The sequence below is a fragment of the Typopeltis vanoorti genome, chromosome 9 (assembly GCF_054136105.1).
Source record: "Typopeltis vanoorti isolate ZY-2024b chromosome 9, IOZ_Tvanoo_1.0, whole genome shotgun sequence".
NCBI classification, from domain to species: Eukaryota; Metazoa; Arthropoda; class Arachnida; order Uropygi; family Thelyphonidae; genus Typopeltis; species Typopeltis vanoorti.
Genome location: NC_143557.1, coordinates 73,579,394 through 73,593,244, shown reverse-complemented (window position 1 = coordinate 73,593,244; position 13,851 = coordinate 73,579,394). Strand labels below are relative to the sequence as shown.

General features: G+C 38.3%; 1 protein-coding gene across 3 annotated transcripts in view; it reads right to left on the bottom strand.

Annotated features, from left to right (window-relative positions):
- LOC150103156 (AP-1 complex subunit gamma-1-like) overlaps window positions 1–13,851 on the bottom strand; it is a 418,791-nt gene that overhangs the window by 82,326 nt on the left and 322,614 nt on the right. For all 3 annotated transcript variants that reach the window (XM_090398388.1, XM_090398390.1, XM_090398391.1), the window contains one exon: window positions 2,526–2,630. In XM_090398388.1, the coding sequence (XP_090254514.1) occupies window positions 2,526–2,630 (105 nt within the window). The remainder of the gene's footprint in view (window positions 1–2,525; window positions 2,631–13,851) is intronic.

Here is a 13,851-nt window from a genome sequence, read left to right as displayed (position 1 = left end):
GGTGGGATCACTACCCAGACCGGTTTCTGGTATTGAAAATACTAAGAATAGTGATCAGAGCTTTACCCACCTTTACAATGAGTTGCCCTAGTGTTGTATCATCTTTAGACTTGAACTATGTTTCAGGAGCAAACTTAATTGTTTGCATACTTGGGATTAGGAGTTAAATAACCAAGCTTATAAAATTACTTGGTAACCCTAATATACAGTATCCCCAAGTGAAAAAATTAATTACATATATGTGTGTGTGTGTGTATTGCACAAGTAAAAAATAATACAGCAAATACTAAACAACTGAGAGGGCTGTAAGTCAGATTGAGATATGGACAGCTATGGAAAAATTATTGGAACAAGTTAGTAGAAAGTTCATAAGTAGTCTTTCATAAAGAAAGAAAAAAAATTTTTAAGTTTTAGCTGTTAGGTTACCAAGGTAACTGGAATAACAGTAGTGAAATAAATTAAATGAACTTTGTAACCTGATATGTATATGAAGTTTTTTTTTCATATAGAAAAAAGAATGTTTAATGATATTAAAAGTTCCATTTTACTGCTTTCAAACAGAGCTGCAGTGAAGATAACATGTAATGGCAGATGCTTGTCTCATTTCATCACTGAAGTGGAAACCAAAAGTATTATGCATAATACTTTTGTTATTATACATATATATATATATATGTGTGTGTGTGTGTATTGCACAAGTAAAAATAATACAGTAAATACTAAACAACTAAGAGGGCTGTAAGAATATACACGGAAGTAGAATTTTAAATGTTTGATCATTTTGCCTTGGAATTCCTTTGCATAGGAAGGGGGGGAGTAGTTGTGAATCTTGAAGAAGAAAGTAGAAAGAAGGAACATTTTTTGTGACTTTTCTAGAAAAGCATTAAGAAAGGGCAGTAGTATTCAAAATTCAGATTTTAGTATCCAAATCTGAACTTTCTGATATCTTACTGTAAAACAGAAATTCTACAGTTACCGAGATTGTCCAGGAAAGGAATTATTTCTGCTGAAGAGTTAAAGAAGTTGCTTCATTCTAATTTTGTTTGAAGTGAAACCGAATTTTAAGAGAGACAGATGTTCTTTTTGCTGGCAGATTTTGGTCTTAGATAAGATATGATTTATTAATCTTTTTAGTTCTTAAGATGACTTTTCAGTTTTTAAAGTTTACTTCAGGATGTTACATATTTCATTTCATTTATGTATCTTACAATTACTAAACTGTTTTCCATTTTCTTTTCTTTTGGTATGTAGAAGTGTGAAGACTCTATTTACTTAATTACTGTGGAAGTTTAAGATTAAATTTTAACAGAAGATAATTATCATAGCAATATACATATATTTAGGATCTTGTGTGCCTATTCAGTATAAAAATCTGATACTGTTTGCAGCTGACAGAACAAGTATTGCAGCCAAGAGATAAACATATGAGGGCTGTTCAATAAGTAATAAGACAAATTTTACTGTCGCAAAACCACTCATCGCAATATTAATTTCTTTGGAATAAAGAAATCTTGCTGTCGTATATGCCATCTATCAACCTCTTTTGTATTAACAAAAGAGGTTGATAGATGGCATATACGGGCTGATGTGCCAGAGTGTCACGTGACTAAACGCAAGCTTGTTTCGGCGCGCCTACGAACCTCGACCAGTCGTCGAAATGGAAGCGTCCTTGGAACAGCGTTATGCAATTAAATTTCATGTGCATTTGCAAAAATCGGCATCAGACACTTTTAACATGATACGCGAAGCTTTCCATGATGAAGCAATGTCGAGGGCAAGTGTTTTGCACTGGCATAAAACTTTTAAGGAAGGCAAAATGTGGAAGATTTTGAACGTGAGGGAAGACCTTCAACGTCCATCACAGAGACAATGATCAACACAGCAGCGATTATCATCAAGGAGGATCGCAGAATTACAATACGCCAGCTGCATGTTGTCCTGAATATTTTTGTGGGAAGTGTTCACTCATTTGAGACTGAAACGTGTTTGCGCCCGAAGGATTCCCAAACTCTTGACACTGGAGCAAATGCAGCATTGAGTGGATGTGTGCACAGAATGGAAAGAAAGACTGGAACAAGAAGGCGACAACTTCTTAAGCTTGTCCGATGCCGATTTTTGCAAACGCAAACAAAATCGAATCGCTCGTAGGCGACAAAACAAGCTTGCGTTTAGTCATGTGACACTCTGGCACATCAGCCAGAATGCGCCATCTATCAACCTCTTTTGTTAATACAGACAGCAACATTTCTTTATTCCAAAGAAATTAATATTGTGATGAGTGGTTTCGTGACAGTAAAATTAGTCTTATTACTTATTGAACAGCCTATGTACATTATGTATATATACAAAATATTTTATAATAGTGCAAGTCGTCAAGATTTAACTTGCAGCCTATTTTTCTAAACAACTCTCTGCAATCTGGATGTATTTTAGTAGGGTGGAAATGTCTGAAATGGTTACTGAAAAAAAAAAAAAAAGGCAGTTACAATGCTTAAAAAAAAATTGTAATATAATTTTTTTTTTACCTTAAGTTATCATGCCTTGAAAAAAGTGTAGAGAATTCGACTGCTCTCTGCTGCAATTCAACATTCATGTTTGTTCCAAAAATGTCAAGAATCTTCTTAACTTTCCTGTAAAGGAAAACTGCCTTTAATATAAAATAACACTACAAATAAAAATTTTAAAAAAGTTTATTAAGTACATACAGATACTTCTCAAATTAACTGTAATTTGAATATTGGTAACTGTTAATTATAAAGATGCTTCCAAGTAATGAACAATATTATACAGCAATCTCTCAATCTGAACTTCTTATATCCATATAGAATGTAATCCATATAGATAATGAATAACAGAGGGGATAATGTACATCCTTGTGTGACACCAGACTTATCAAATCATCTTCCTGTACTTCCTTCAATTCTAACTGCTGACTTACAACTCAAAGACTAAGTATTGCTTGATATAATGTCCCACTGACACCATATAACTGAAGCATTTTGAATAGCTTTTCTCTTGACACCTTGTCATATGCCTTTTGCAAGTCTACAAAACTTAAATACAGATCTTTGTTATATTCCCAGAATTTCTCAACTATTTGTCACAAAGTGAAAATCTGATCCTGACAGCCTCTATTTGGCCTGAATCACTATCAACAATAACATAGTCAATGAGACGTTTCTTATTCCTTGCCTCTTCTCTCCATGTGAATTTGTGCACGTTTTTATGTTGGAACATTGTGTTAGTAATAACCAGTCCATGTGCTGAGCAGAAATCCAACAGGTATTAGCCATTATTATTAGCTTTGCTATTTTCTCAAAATATTTCTGTATGTCTGATAATCATTTCCTACTCTGCTATTTAGAGCTCCAACAAGGACCAACTTTTCATTTTTCATTGTGCCAGTTGCTTTCTCTAAAGCCTCAAGAAATTCTTCCACTTCTACCTTAGTAGAACCTTCTGTGGGACCATAGGCACAAATAAGTCATTGTCCAGTTCCCCATTCTGATATTTGCCGACATCAGTCTACTTGATATTGCCTGCCATTCAAGATTAGCCTCGTATTTAGTGTGTTGAATACTATAGCCACTCCTTTTCCTTGATTGTTATTGTCTAAATATAACATTTTGTATTTGTTACTTAAAAAGATTTCACCAGTTTTTGTCTTTTTTGTTTTAGTCACCCTATTATGCCAATCTGGTACTTATCCAATTCTTCTGCTAGTTCTATTTCTTTGCCATCCAGGCTTCTTATGTTGATAGTAATGATCTTGAATTCTGGTGATGTTGAGTTGGGATGTGTTTCAGGATTTGTTCCAGTAGCTGACTTTCGATGTACCCGTCAAAGCTGTATAACTGAGAGGAGACCTCCACATAGCAGTTAAAAGAATGTGGAGAACCGAATAGGGATTCTGATCTAATGTCCAATCTTCACCTTCTTGTGGTGCATCCTGTTAAATATCTACCTGGATACTGAACAAACAAGGATGGGCTGGCAATTTGGTATTTTACCAACCAAATTGTATTCTTATTGGCTTAAACCACAATATAGAATGATGGATATCAATTATTTCTTTTAAAAATCGAGACATAAAAGGAAGAATTCATCATAAAATATTATTACCATAATCACTTACATTTAATTTTAATGTCTTTATTTGTAAACTTTTTAGCTAAGTTTCATAACCAATGTCTATACAATTATAGGAAAACATGCTTTCAATTGATTTTTTTTTGTGCGTGTTTTCCTATAACTGTATTGACAATGGTTATGAAACTCAGCCAAAAATTTTACAAATAAAGACATTAAAATGAAACGATAGTGATTCTTGTAATAATATTTTATGATGAATGATATCAATTGCTACTTTTTAACATTAATTCTACTAATATTCTTTGATAAGATTTATGTTCCAATATGTAATTATCTCTTTTGTATAATCTTTGTAGTTGCATGTCATTATAATGAACAGCATTATAGCAAACTCAATTATCTTAACAAGATACTATAACTGAAAACTTCCAACCAAAACCACTGTATCCATGGATACAGTGCTATGTAAAAGAACCACTGGAGAAGAAATATAACCAACTATTTTTTAGTCCCCAAGAGTTTGCTACAGTGAGAGTCAACAATATGAAGAATATACAACAGTGCTTAAGAAACCAAGCTGAATAATAATAATAAAAAAATCATATTTTTCATGTGGTCATACCATTTTAAGTTTTCATTAAATTTGTTTAAATTATAAATTTCATCATCAGTATATTTTACAACTGCATTTAACATCGTTTTTTTTTTTTTTTAAATACATTCTTTATCAGAACACCATCTATATACTATATACTTATACTAACAACAAAAAGGCATTTAAATAATTTTACTGGAAGGGAGGAAAAAAACTGATTCTCATTCTTGCTGATAAGGAATTCTCTTACTGAGATTTTTTTTTTTTTTAAGTTCTACTTAATCATAGTAAGCAGACACCCACTGTATTGAACTTATAATTAGGCTGAAATTCAAATGAAATGATATTTCAATAGGCTATACAGCGAATGATTGGTATATTTAACACTCCTGTAAAATTAGTGATTTGGTTTGTTATTTTCTTAGATTAATCAGTTTTTTTTTTACAGTAATATTACTGCTGATTTTCATGTATTTATAGTATTTGACATTGCCTGATTTTTTTTTTTTTTGGAATATGTAATATTAAATTAGTACCAGAAAATGGTGCAAAAACCTTGCAAACAAGGTGGCTTGCCTTAATGAACACAATCATGCCATTTCAGAAACTAATAAGGATATTGAGTACAAATTAACTGTGGATATATCTAGATTAAAGCAAAATTCTAGACCAAAGAAAATATCTAGACTAAAGAAATTATTAGATAGACAAACAAGGGGATTAGAAAAATTTAATGCAAAATAAACTGCATGGGTACTATCAAGGTGACTATCTATCTAAACATTGATTGGATACATGTGAAATGAAATCTCACGATAAAAAATGAAGCTGAATTTACTGAGCTGTTGCCTGACAACTCCTTAAGCAGCACGAGACAGAAGGAACTCGGGGGGGGGGGGGGGGGGGGGTCAGTAAAAGACTTGACTGTTCTGAATCCAGTTGGTGATACCAATAATGCTGCAGTGACATGGGAAATAAAAGTGTACAGATATTCAATTTAGAAAAGGTTACATGCTGAAGTTCAAAGCAGGAAATTATGACTGACTGAGAAGAATACTAGGTTTGATCCTATGGTATTGTTTGCTAGATGAGAAAGATAATTAGCAGTGCATGCGAAATATTTAGAAAAAACAGATTGATGATGCAATATCGGAATGTATTCCTAGCATTTGAAGAATAAACAGAGGGGAAGTGAAATGAATGTGCAATCATATTAAGCAAGAGATTTTGAAGAATAAGATAATGTGAAGGCGTACTGTGTGAATAAGGATGATGTTAGTTATGAAAATTATAAAGCACAGGCAACAAGAGTTACAGCTATTGAACAAAACGCTAAGTATGAGTATGAAAAGAAGTTGATTCTTCAAGTTAAAGACAATCCAAAAGAATTCTATCATTATGCTGCAAGTAAAAGAAAGAATGAATGCAAAAGAATAATTCCTGTCAATGCAGTTGATATTGGAGGGGGGGGTGGCAGATGTAGAAGAGATTGTTCAACTAATGAGCACCATTTAGCTAAAAGTTATCAACCTGATGTATGCAACACAGAGCTCAATTCTACCTCTACATTGGAGGAAGACACTCAGGTGTGTGAGGATTATGACTTTGGCATTAGGAACTGATGGGATACCAACATGAATGAACTGGCGTTCCTTTGACCTCGTTATATAATTTGAGTCTCAGCTCGGGGAAGATTCCATAAGAGTGGAAAGCACATATGATAATCCCATTGCACAAAGGTAGTACAAAGACTGATGTGTCTAACTATGAAACTATCAGTATCTCTAGCATGGTGGTGAAGACTTTGGTAAAGTTGGTAAGAGATCAAAAACAGAAATCAGATGACAGAGAATTGATAATTTGCAATGAATGGCATGAGTTTACTATGGGAAGATCATGAAATCAATGTCATATACATTGATTTCAGTAACTTGCTCACATTTTGTAATGTGATTACTGAGTTTGACAAAGGGAATGGATAAACCATGATACCTTTAGATTTTGCTAAAGCCTTTGACTGAATTCAGCATGGAAGACCATTTCATAAGTTGCAAGATATGGAATTGGAATAAAAACCACTAGTTTGGATAAGAGGATGGCTGGCTGACAGTCTGCAAGATTTAAAGTGACCAGTGGTGTATCCAAGGGATTAGTTCTTGGTACACTGTTACTCAATCTATACACTGATATCGGAATTTCAATCTATACATTCTTTTGGAATGATGTGCAATTATGTGCAAACAGCTATTTGCTGATGATGCAAAGATAGGCAGGTTAATCATACAGTACTTGCAGAATGATTTAAATAAGCTGGAACTGTGGGCAAGTGAAAACTTGCCTACACTAAGTCCTGTCGTAAGTCCTCAAGTCCTTTTGCCTCTTCAAAAGGCTTTAATATGAATCCATTTGGGCTATTGTGTGCAGATCTGGTCTCCCGGTTTCCAAAGTAATGCAGATAGTAGCGAGGGTGCAAACGAAAGTTAAAGATGATACTGTGCAATGTAAATTATGAGAAGAGATTGAGAATTTGTAGACTGCAGATGCCGGTAGAAAAGAAAAAGAGGATGATATGATTGAGGTTTACAAACTTCTGAAAGGTCATAGAGGATAGAATTGGATATAACCAGTAGATGGAATTTTCCATTTTATGGAGGGTGGAGAGAGAGAGAGAGAGAACATACATGGATGTTGAGATTAAATGCAATCAAGACGGGGAGTGAGAACTAGATTTTTCTTTCATAGAGCCATGCAGCAGTTGTGAGTGTAGATAATATGAATGGAATTCAAGTATGACATGTGGTGTGAATGATATGTGCCTTCCCCTCAATATGATCCTAACTCTTTCTTCCTTAATTCTCGTGGAAAGGCTTAGACGTTGGTTATGCATTTTCACTATATAATTTAAGGAAATTACAACGTACTAGGATATACATTAAAATAAATTTTAATATATTTCAATATTTCGGCAACGTCACGTTGCCATTTTCAAGAACTTAAGAACAAGATACGTGCACGCAGGCACAACAAAACAGTAAATGAGAAAGAAGTCTGAAGCTATTATTTCTCCTAAAGTCCTGATGGTGCCCTCTAGTGGGCAATGTTGGTATTCTTGGGCGATTGGGCTGAAGGTATTCTGGTGAAGGTTTCCCAAATTTGAGGAAGTCTCATGCAGCCAAATTTGTTGAGGTTTGGATCGTTTCTTAGGGCTGAAGTTGATTCCATGAACAGCCTTTCATATCTGTATTTGCTACGGTGTATTATCCTGGCTTTCTTCCACCGTATTCTATGGCAGGTATCCAGCGCATGGTCAGCAAGACCAGAGTGGCTGTATTGGTGAAACCGGATGTAGTCCTTGGGTTCTGAAATTCTGATATTTGCTGTCCTGCCTGTTTGGCCAAAGTAGGACAGCTTACAGCTGCAAGGGACCTGGTATACACCAGGTAGGTCTAGGGGGGGGGGAGGAGGTTGGTCTTTAGTAGAGCGGATCAGGGATGCCAATTTTTTATATGGTTTGTAACAAGAAGTTATGTTTTTTTAGGATTTTTGTGATTTTTTCCGAGGCGCCTCAGATATAGGGTATGGTGATGGATTTAGAGTAATCCTTGTTGTGAGGGAGGGGGGGGGGAGGATTGTGGTTTACTGGTTTCAATATTTTTTGGATTTTTTTGGGGGGGGGGGGGGGGTAGCCATTGGCTGAGAATGTGGTTTAGTTCTGTGGTTAGGGCACTGTCATTAGAGCAGATAAGTTTGGCCCTGTTGTGTAGTGTCTTAATGACTCCATATTGTTGTGAGGGGGGGGGGGGTCGTTGATGAATGTATCTGCCTGTATGGGTGGGTTTTCTATATACTGAGAAAACCAAGGTTCCATCAGGCTGGCAGGTGACTAGTGTGTCTAAGAAAGGAATGCAGTTGTTTTTTTCCTCTTCCAGGGTGAATTTGATTCTGGGGTGTTGGTTGTTTAAGTGTGTTAAGAAGGAGAGGTGTGCATCGGAGCCATGTGGCCAAATAGCGAATACATCATCTACATAGCGAAGCCAAATGGTTGGTTTTTGTGGGGCAGAGTTTAAGGCTTTCTCTTCAAAAGTCTCCATATAAAAGTTGGCCAAGGGTGAGGAGAGTGGAGAACCCATGGCTGTCCCCTCTATTTGTTTGTAGAATTTTCCTTTCCAAACAAAATAGCCTGAGTTCATTGTGAACTGAAATAGGGCTGTGATATCGAGAGGAAATTTAGCTTGGATTAGCTCTAAGGATTCTTCGAGTGGGACGTTTGTGAATAAGGAGGAGACATCAAAACTGACCATTATGTCAGTGTGTTTGAGTGTAAGGTTTTCTATGCTGGCTTTGAAGTGGGCTGAGTTTTTTATGTATGAAGGTGTGTTGCCAGTATAGTGTGAGAGAGCTTTGGCCAAATGTTTAGCTAGTTTGTATGTGGGGGAATCAATGCCATTCACTATGAATGTAATGGCACATTTTCCTTGTGAATTTTTGGGAGTCCATAAATACTTGGGGGGGGGGGGTATGGAGTTATATGGTTTTAATTTGTTAGTGATTTCCACAGGCCAAGAAGTGACCTTCTTAAGGAGCCTGTGGAGTTTTCTAATTTGAGAGTTGGTGGGATTGTACTCAATAGGGAGGTAAGTGGCCCGATCTAACAATAGAGATTTCAGCTTACCTGTGTATCTTTTTGGTTAAGCAATACTGTGGCATTCCCTTTGTCAGCTTTGGTGATTATTATTTTCTTGTTTTTCTTTAATTCTAATAGAGATTTAATTTCTTTACTGGGCATGTTGGTTTTAGGTGGTTTAGCTTTGGTCAGAACACAAGCTACATCCAGTCTAATATCGTTGGCGACATGCTTGGAAGGGCTTGTTCTTAAGTTCTTGAAAATGGCAACGTGACGTTGCTGAAATATTGAAATATATTAAAATTTATTTTAATGTATATCCTAGTATGTTGTAATTTCCTTAAATTATATAGTGAAAACGCATAACCAATGTCTAAGCCTTTCCACGTGAATTACGATTATCCACGGAGATGTTATCGCACGTAAAGCACGCCATTACGGTAAACTGAAGTTGAAGCTATCAAGACAACTGAATCGTCTCGCCTTCCTGAAGCGCTGCCGGGATAACCAGCTAATCACTAACTGTGTGAAATTCAAGCACCGTTTCTCTTCGCAAAAGGCACTTCGTATTTATAACCATGCCAGCAAAGCCTTACTCAGAGAATAAATTGCCGCCACTTGCCGTTTCTCGAGTAAAGCTAACTCAGCTATACAGGCACTCGAAGATGACCTTTCAAGCACTTAAGCCACGAAATTTGGTCGATTTTACACGACATCTCATGCACTGCAGAGGAGAAAGAATCTAAAAAAGTACGAGATCGACACATCAAAAAATTTGAAAATTTAAAAAAGGACGCGATCTCGAAACCGCAACTTCCTACTGAAAGGGTAGTTAACCTGTCTTCACTTAGTGTGAAACCTGAAGCACTCGATGCCCTCGCACGTGGCCACAACTTCGCTATTGCACCCAGAAGAATACCTGCCGAGGATATCGTGATACGGATTGAACGCGGGATTCGACACCTTCCAAGCCACGTCGCCAACGATATTAGACTGGATGTAGCTTGTGTTCTGACCAAAGCTAAACCACCTAAAACCAACATGCCCAGTAAAGAAATTAAATCTCTATTAGAATTAAAGAAAAACAAGAAAATAATAATCACCAAAGCTGACAAAGGGAATGCCACAGTATTGCTTAACCAAAAAGATTACACAGGTAAGCTGAAATCTCTATTGTCAGATCGGGCCACTTACCTCCCTATTGTGTACAATCCCACCAACTCTCAAATTAGAAAACTCCACAGGCTCCTTAAGAAGGTCACTTCTTGGCCTGTGGAAATCACTAACAAATTAAAACCATATAACTCCATACCCCCCCCCCCCTGTATTTATGGACTCCCAAAAATGGGGGGGGGGGGTGGGGGGGGGGGGGGGTGGGGGGGGGGGGGGGTGGGGGGGGGGGGGGGTGGGGGGGGGGGGGGGTGGGGGGGGGGGGGGGTGGGGGGGGGGGGGGGTGGGGGGGGGGGGGGGTGGGGGGGGGGGGGGGTGGGGGGGGGGGGGGGTGGGGGGGGGGGGGGGTGGGGGGGGGGGGGGGTGGGGGGGGGGGGGGGTGGGGGGGGGGGGGGGTGGGGGGGGGGGGGGGTGGGGGGGGGGGGGGGTGGGGGGGGGGGGGGGTGGGGGGGGGGGGGGGTGGGGGGGGGGGGGGGTGGGGGGGGGGGGGGGTGGGGGGGGGGGGGGGTGGGGGGGGGGGGGGGTGGGGGGGGGGGGGGGTGGGGGGGGGGGGGGGTGGGGGGGGGGGGGGGTGGGGGGGGGGGGGGGTGGGGGGGGGGGGGGGTGGGGGGGGGGGGGGGTGGGGGGGGGGGGGGGTGGGGGGGGGGGGGGGTGGGGGGGGGGGGGGGTGGGGGGATTTCATCAAGATTTTGTTATAAATTCAGAGTAGGGTTCACTATGACTACTTCTGTAAGTATCTCAATCATTAACATCCAAAATCATATCATGGTACTCAAGTTTACCTATGATGACAGTAATGTCACCTGCATCTGTCAGACTGACTATAATATTTCTTTAATTTTTTATGGCTTTATAAGACTAGGGAGTAAAAATTTTCTAAAATAACTATTTACACGAATGCCACTATGACTTGCAATATTCTTATATCTGACCATTTACACGAAAATGCAAAGGAAACCAATACAAAAAATTTCAAACCAACTAAATTCACATTAACCTCAAACTAGTATTCTGTTCTTTCCATAATCTCTGATATGGATTTCTCAAAATGGCCAACACAAAATCATTTTATCTGCTGGCATAACTCTACATGTATATTCCTCATGTAGACATTATACCTCATGTAAGGAGCTTATTAAGGCTGTACACAAATGCTAGGAGTATCACAAACAAAGGGGTAAAGCTTGTTGCCATGGTCAATATGTTGGGACCTAAGATTGTAGGCATTAGTGAAACCTGGCTATCAGAATCAGACATACTAACTGGTATCAAGTGTAAAGGGTACAGTATTGGAAGGATAGACAAGATAGGAGAGGAAGGGGGTGTGCTGCTAATGATATTCGATGACTTTAATCCAGTTAACGTTTAGACCGGGGTCGACAAATTTTTTAGACCAGAGACCCCTTTCACGGAATCCTTGATACCTCATCGATCCCCATCATGTTAAGTAAATGAATAAATGTTATCAATAATGTTGGAGTTTATTGACCCCCTTTTGACCCTAGACATTTATCAACCCCCAGGAGTTGATATCGACCACTTTGCCGACTCCTTGGTTTAGACCTATGATTGTATTACTATCATAGTGACAGCGAATTTGAAGCCATCTGGTATGAGGTGGAATCTAACAAGATCCATTACATGGTGGGGTATTGTTCAGATCTGGTGGATCAACCGCTAGTGAATGAGAAATGCATCACCAAATAGATAAGATGAGAGCGAAAAGAGTAATCATAAGACTTTAATTATCCAAACATTGACTGGGTAGCAGTAAAATCTCATGAGAAGAATGAAACTGAATTTACTGAGCTGTTGTGAGACAACTTCCTCAAGCAGCATGTGAAAGAAGGAACTAAAGGTCAAAGAGTTGCATTTGATTACAGTGTCAGAGGATGTTTCAGTTAAAGACATAACTATGTCCATTTTGCTAAAAGCTATCAACCTGGTGTATGCAACATTGTGTTCACTGGATGAAGAAACTCAGATGTATGAGAAGGAGGTATTAGAGCTGTTGCACAAATTGAATAAGAATTCAGCAACAGGGACTGATAGGATATCATCATGGGTGGTAATAGTGTTCAGCTGAACTGACTATTCCTTTAAGTAGGCTATATAATTTGAATCTGTCTCAGAACAGGGAAAATTCCACAGGAGCAGAAAGAATGTATGGTAATCTCATTGCACAAGAATGGTGCAAGACCAATGTATCCAACTATCAACCAATCAGTATTTCAGGAGTTGTGAAGATTTTGGAAAAGTTGGTTAGGACTTGCATTCGGAAATGGGTTGAAAGAGAATCTCTACTTTGCAATGAACAACATAGGTTTACTAAGGGAAGGTCATGTTTTAGCAACTTGCTCACATTCTATCAGGTAACCAAAACAGTCTGTGTGGTTTTCGGTCGAGTTCGCTGCAATGACTTGTTTATTTTGTAGTGGTTTGCAGTCTTTAAACCCTTTTAAAATGTCACTTGAACCTGGTGTTTTTTTGGTTACTATATATAATAATATTATCATTGCACTGGACAAGGGGATATACAACAATACTTTTGGATTTTGCTAAGCCTTTTGACATGTTGCATAAATTGGATGTTGCATGAAGACTGTTGCATAAATTGGAGGATATGGGGTTGGATTATAAGATTATAAAATGTTAGCACAGAGAAGAGGATGGCTGACTGACAGATATCAAAAAGTGGTATACGGAGATGTGAGTCTAAGATTTAAGGTAATCAGTGATGTACCACAAGGATCAGTTCTTGGTCCACTGTTATTCAATCTGTACATTAATGACATTTGGAAGGATAATGCCAAGCGACATCCAGCTATTTGCTGATGATGCAAAGATAGGAAGGGTAATAAGGAATACTGCTGATATGCAATACTTGCAGAATGATTTGAATAGACTGGAATTGTGGGCATGGGAAAATGGGTATCAATTCAATGCGAGTAAATGTAAAGTCATTCACTTCGGCATGATTAGATATCCAATGTCATATTATATTGGTGGATTATGCTAGAAGAAAACTGATGAGGCTAGGGATCTTGGAGTGTTAGTATATAGAAGTTGAAGTTCAGGAGCCATGTAGCAAGATTGCAAATACAACTCAAAAGATAACTGCAATGCTGAAATGAACTTTGACATGTAAAGAATAGGTCAACATTTCACCTCTTCACAAGGCTTCGATAAAACCTCACACTTGGAGTACTGTAGATAGGTGTGGTCTCCTGGTTTCCATTGTGATTCTGATATATTGGAGAGTGCAAAGGAGAGTGTTAAATGATATCAGGATTATGGAATAATGATTATGAAGGCAGATTGAGAATTTGTAGACTGCAGATGCTAGCAAACAGGAGATAAAAAGGCGATA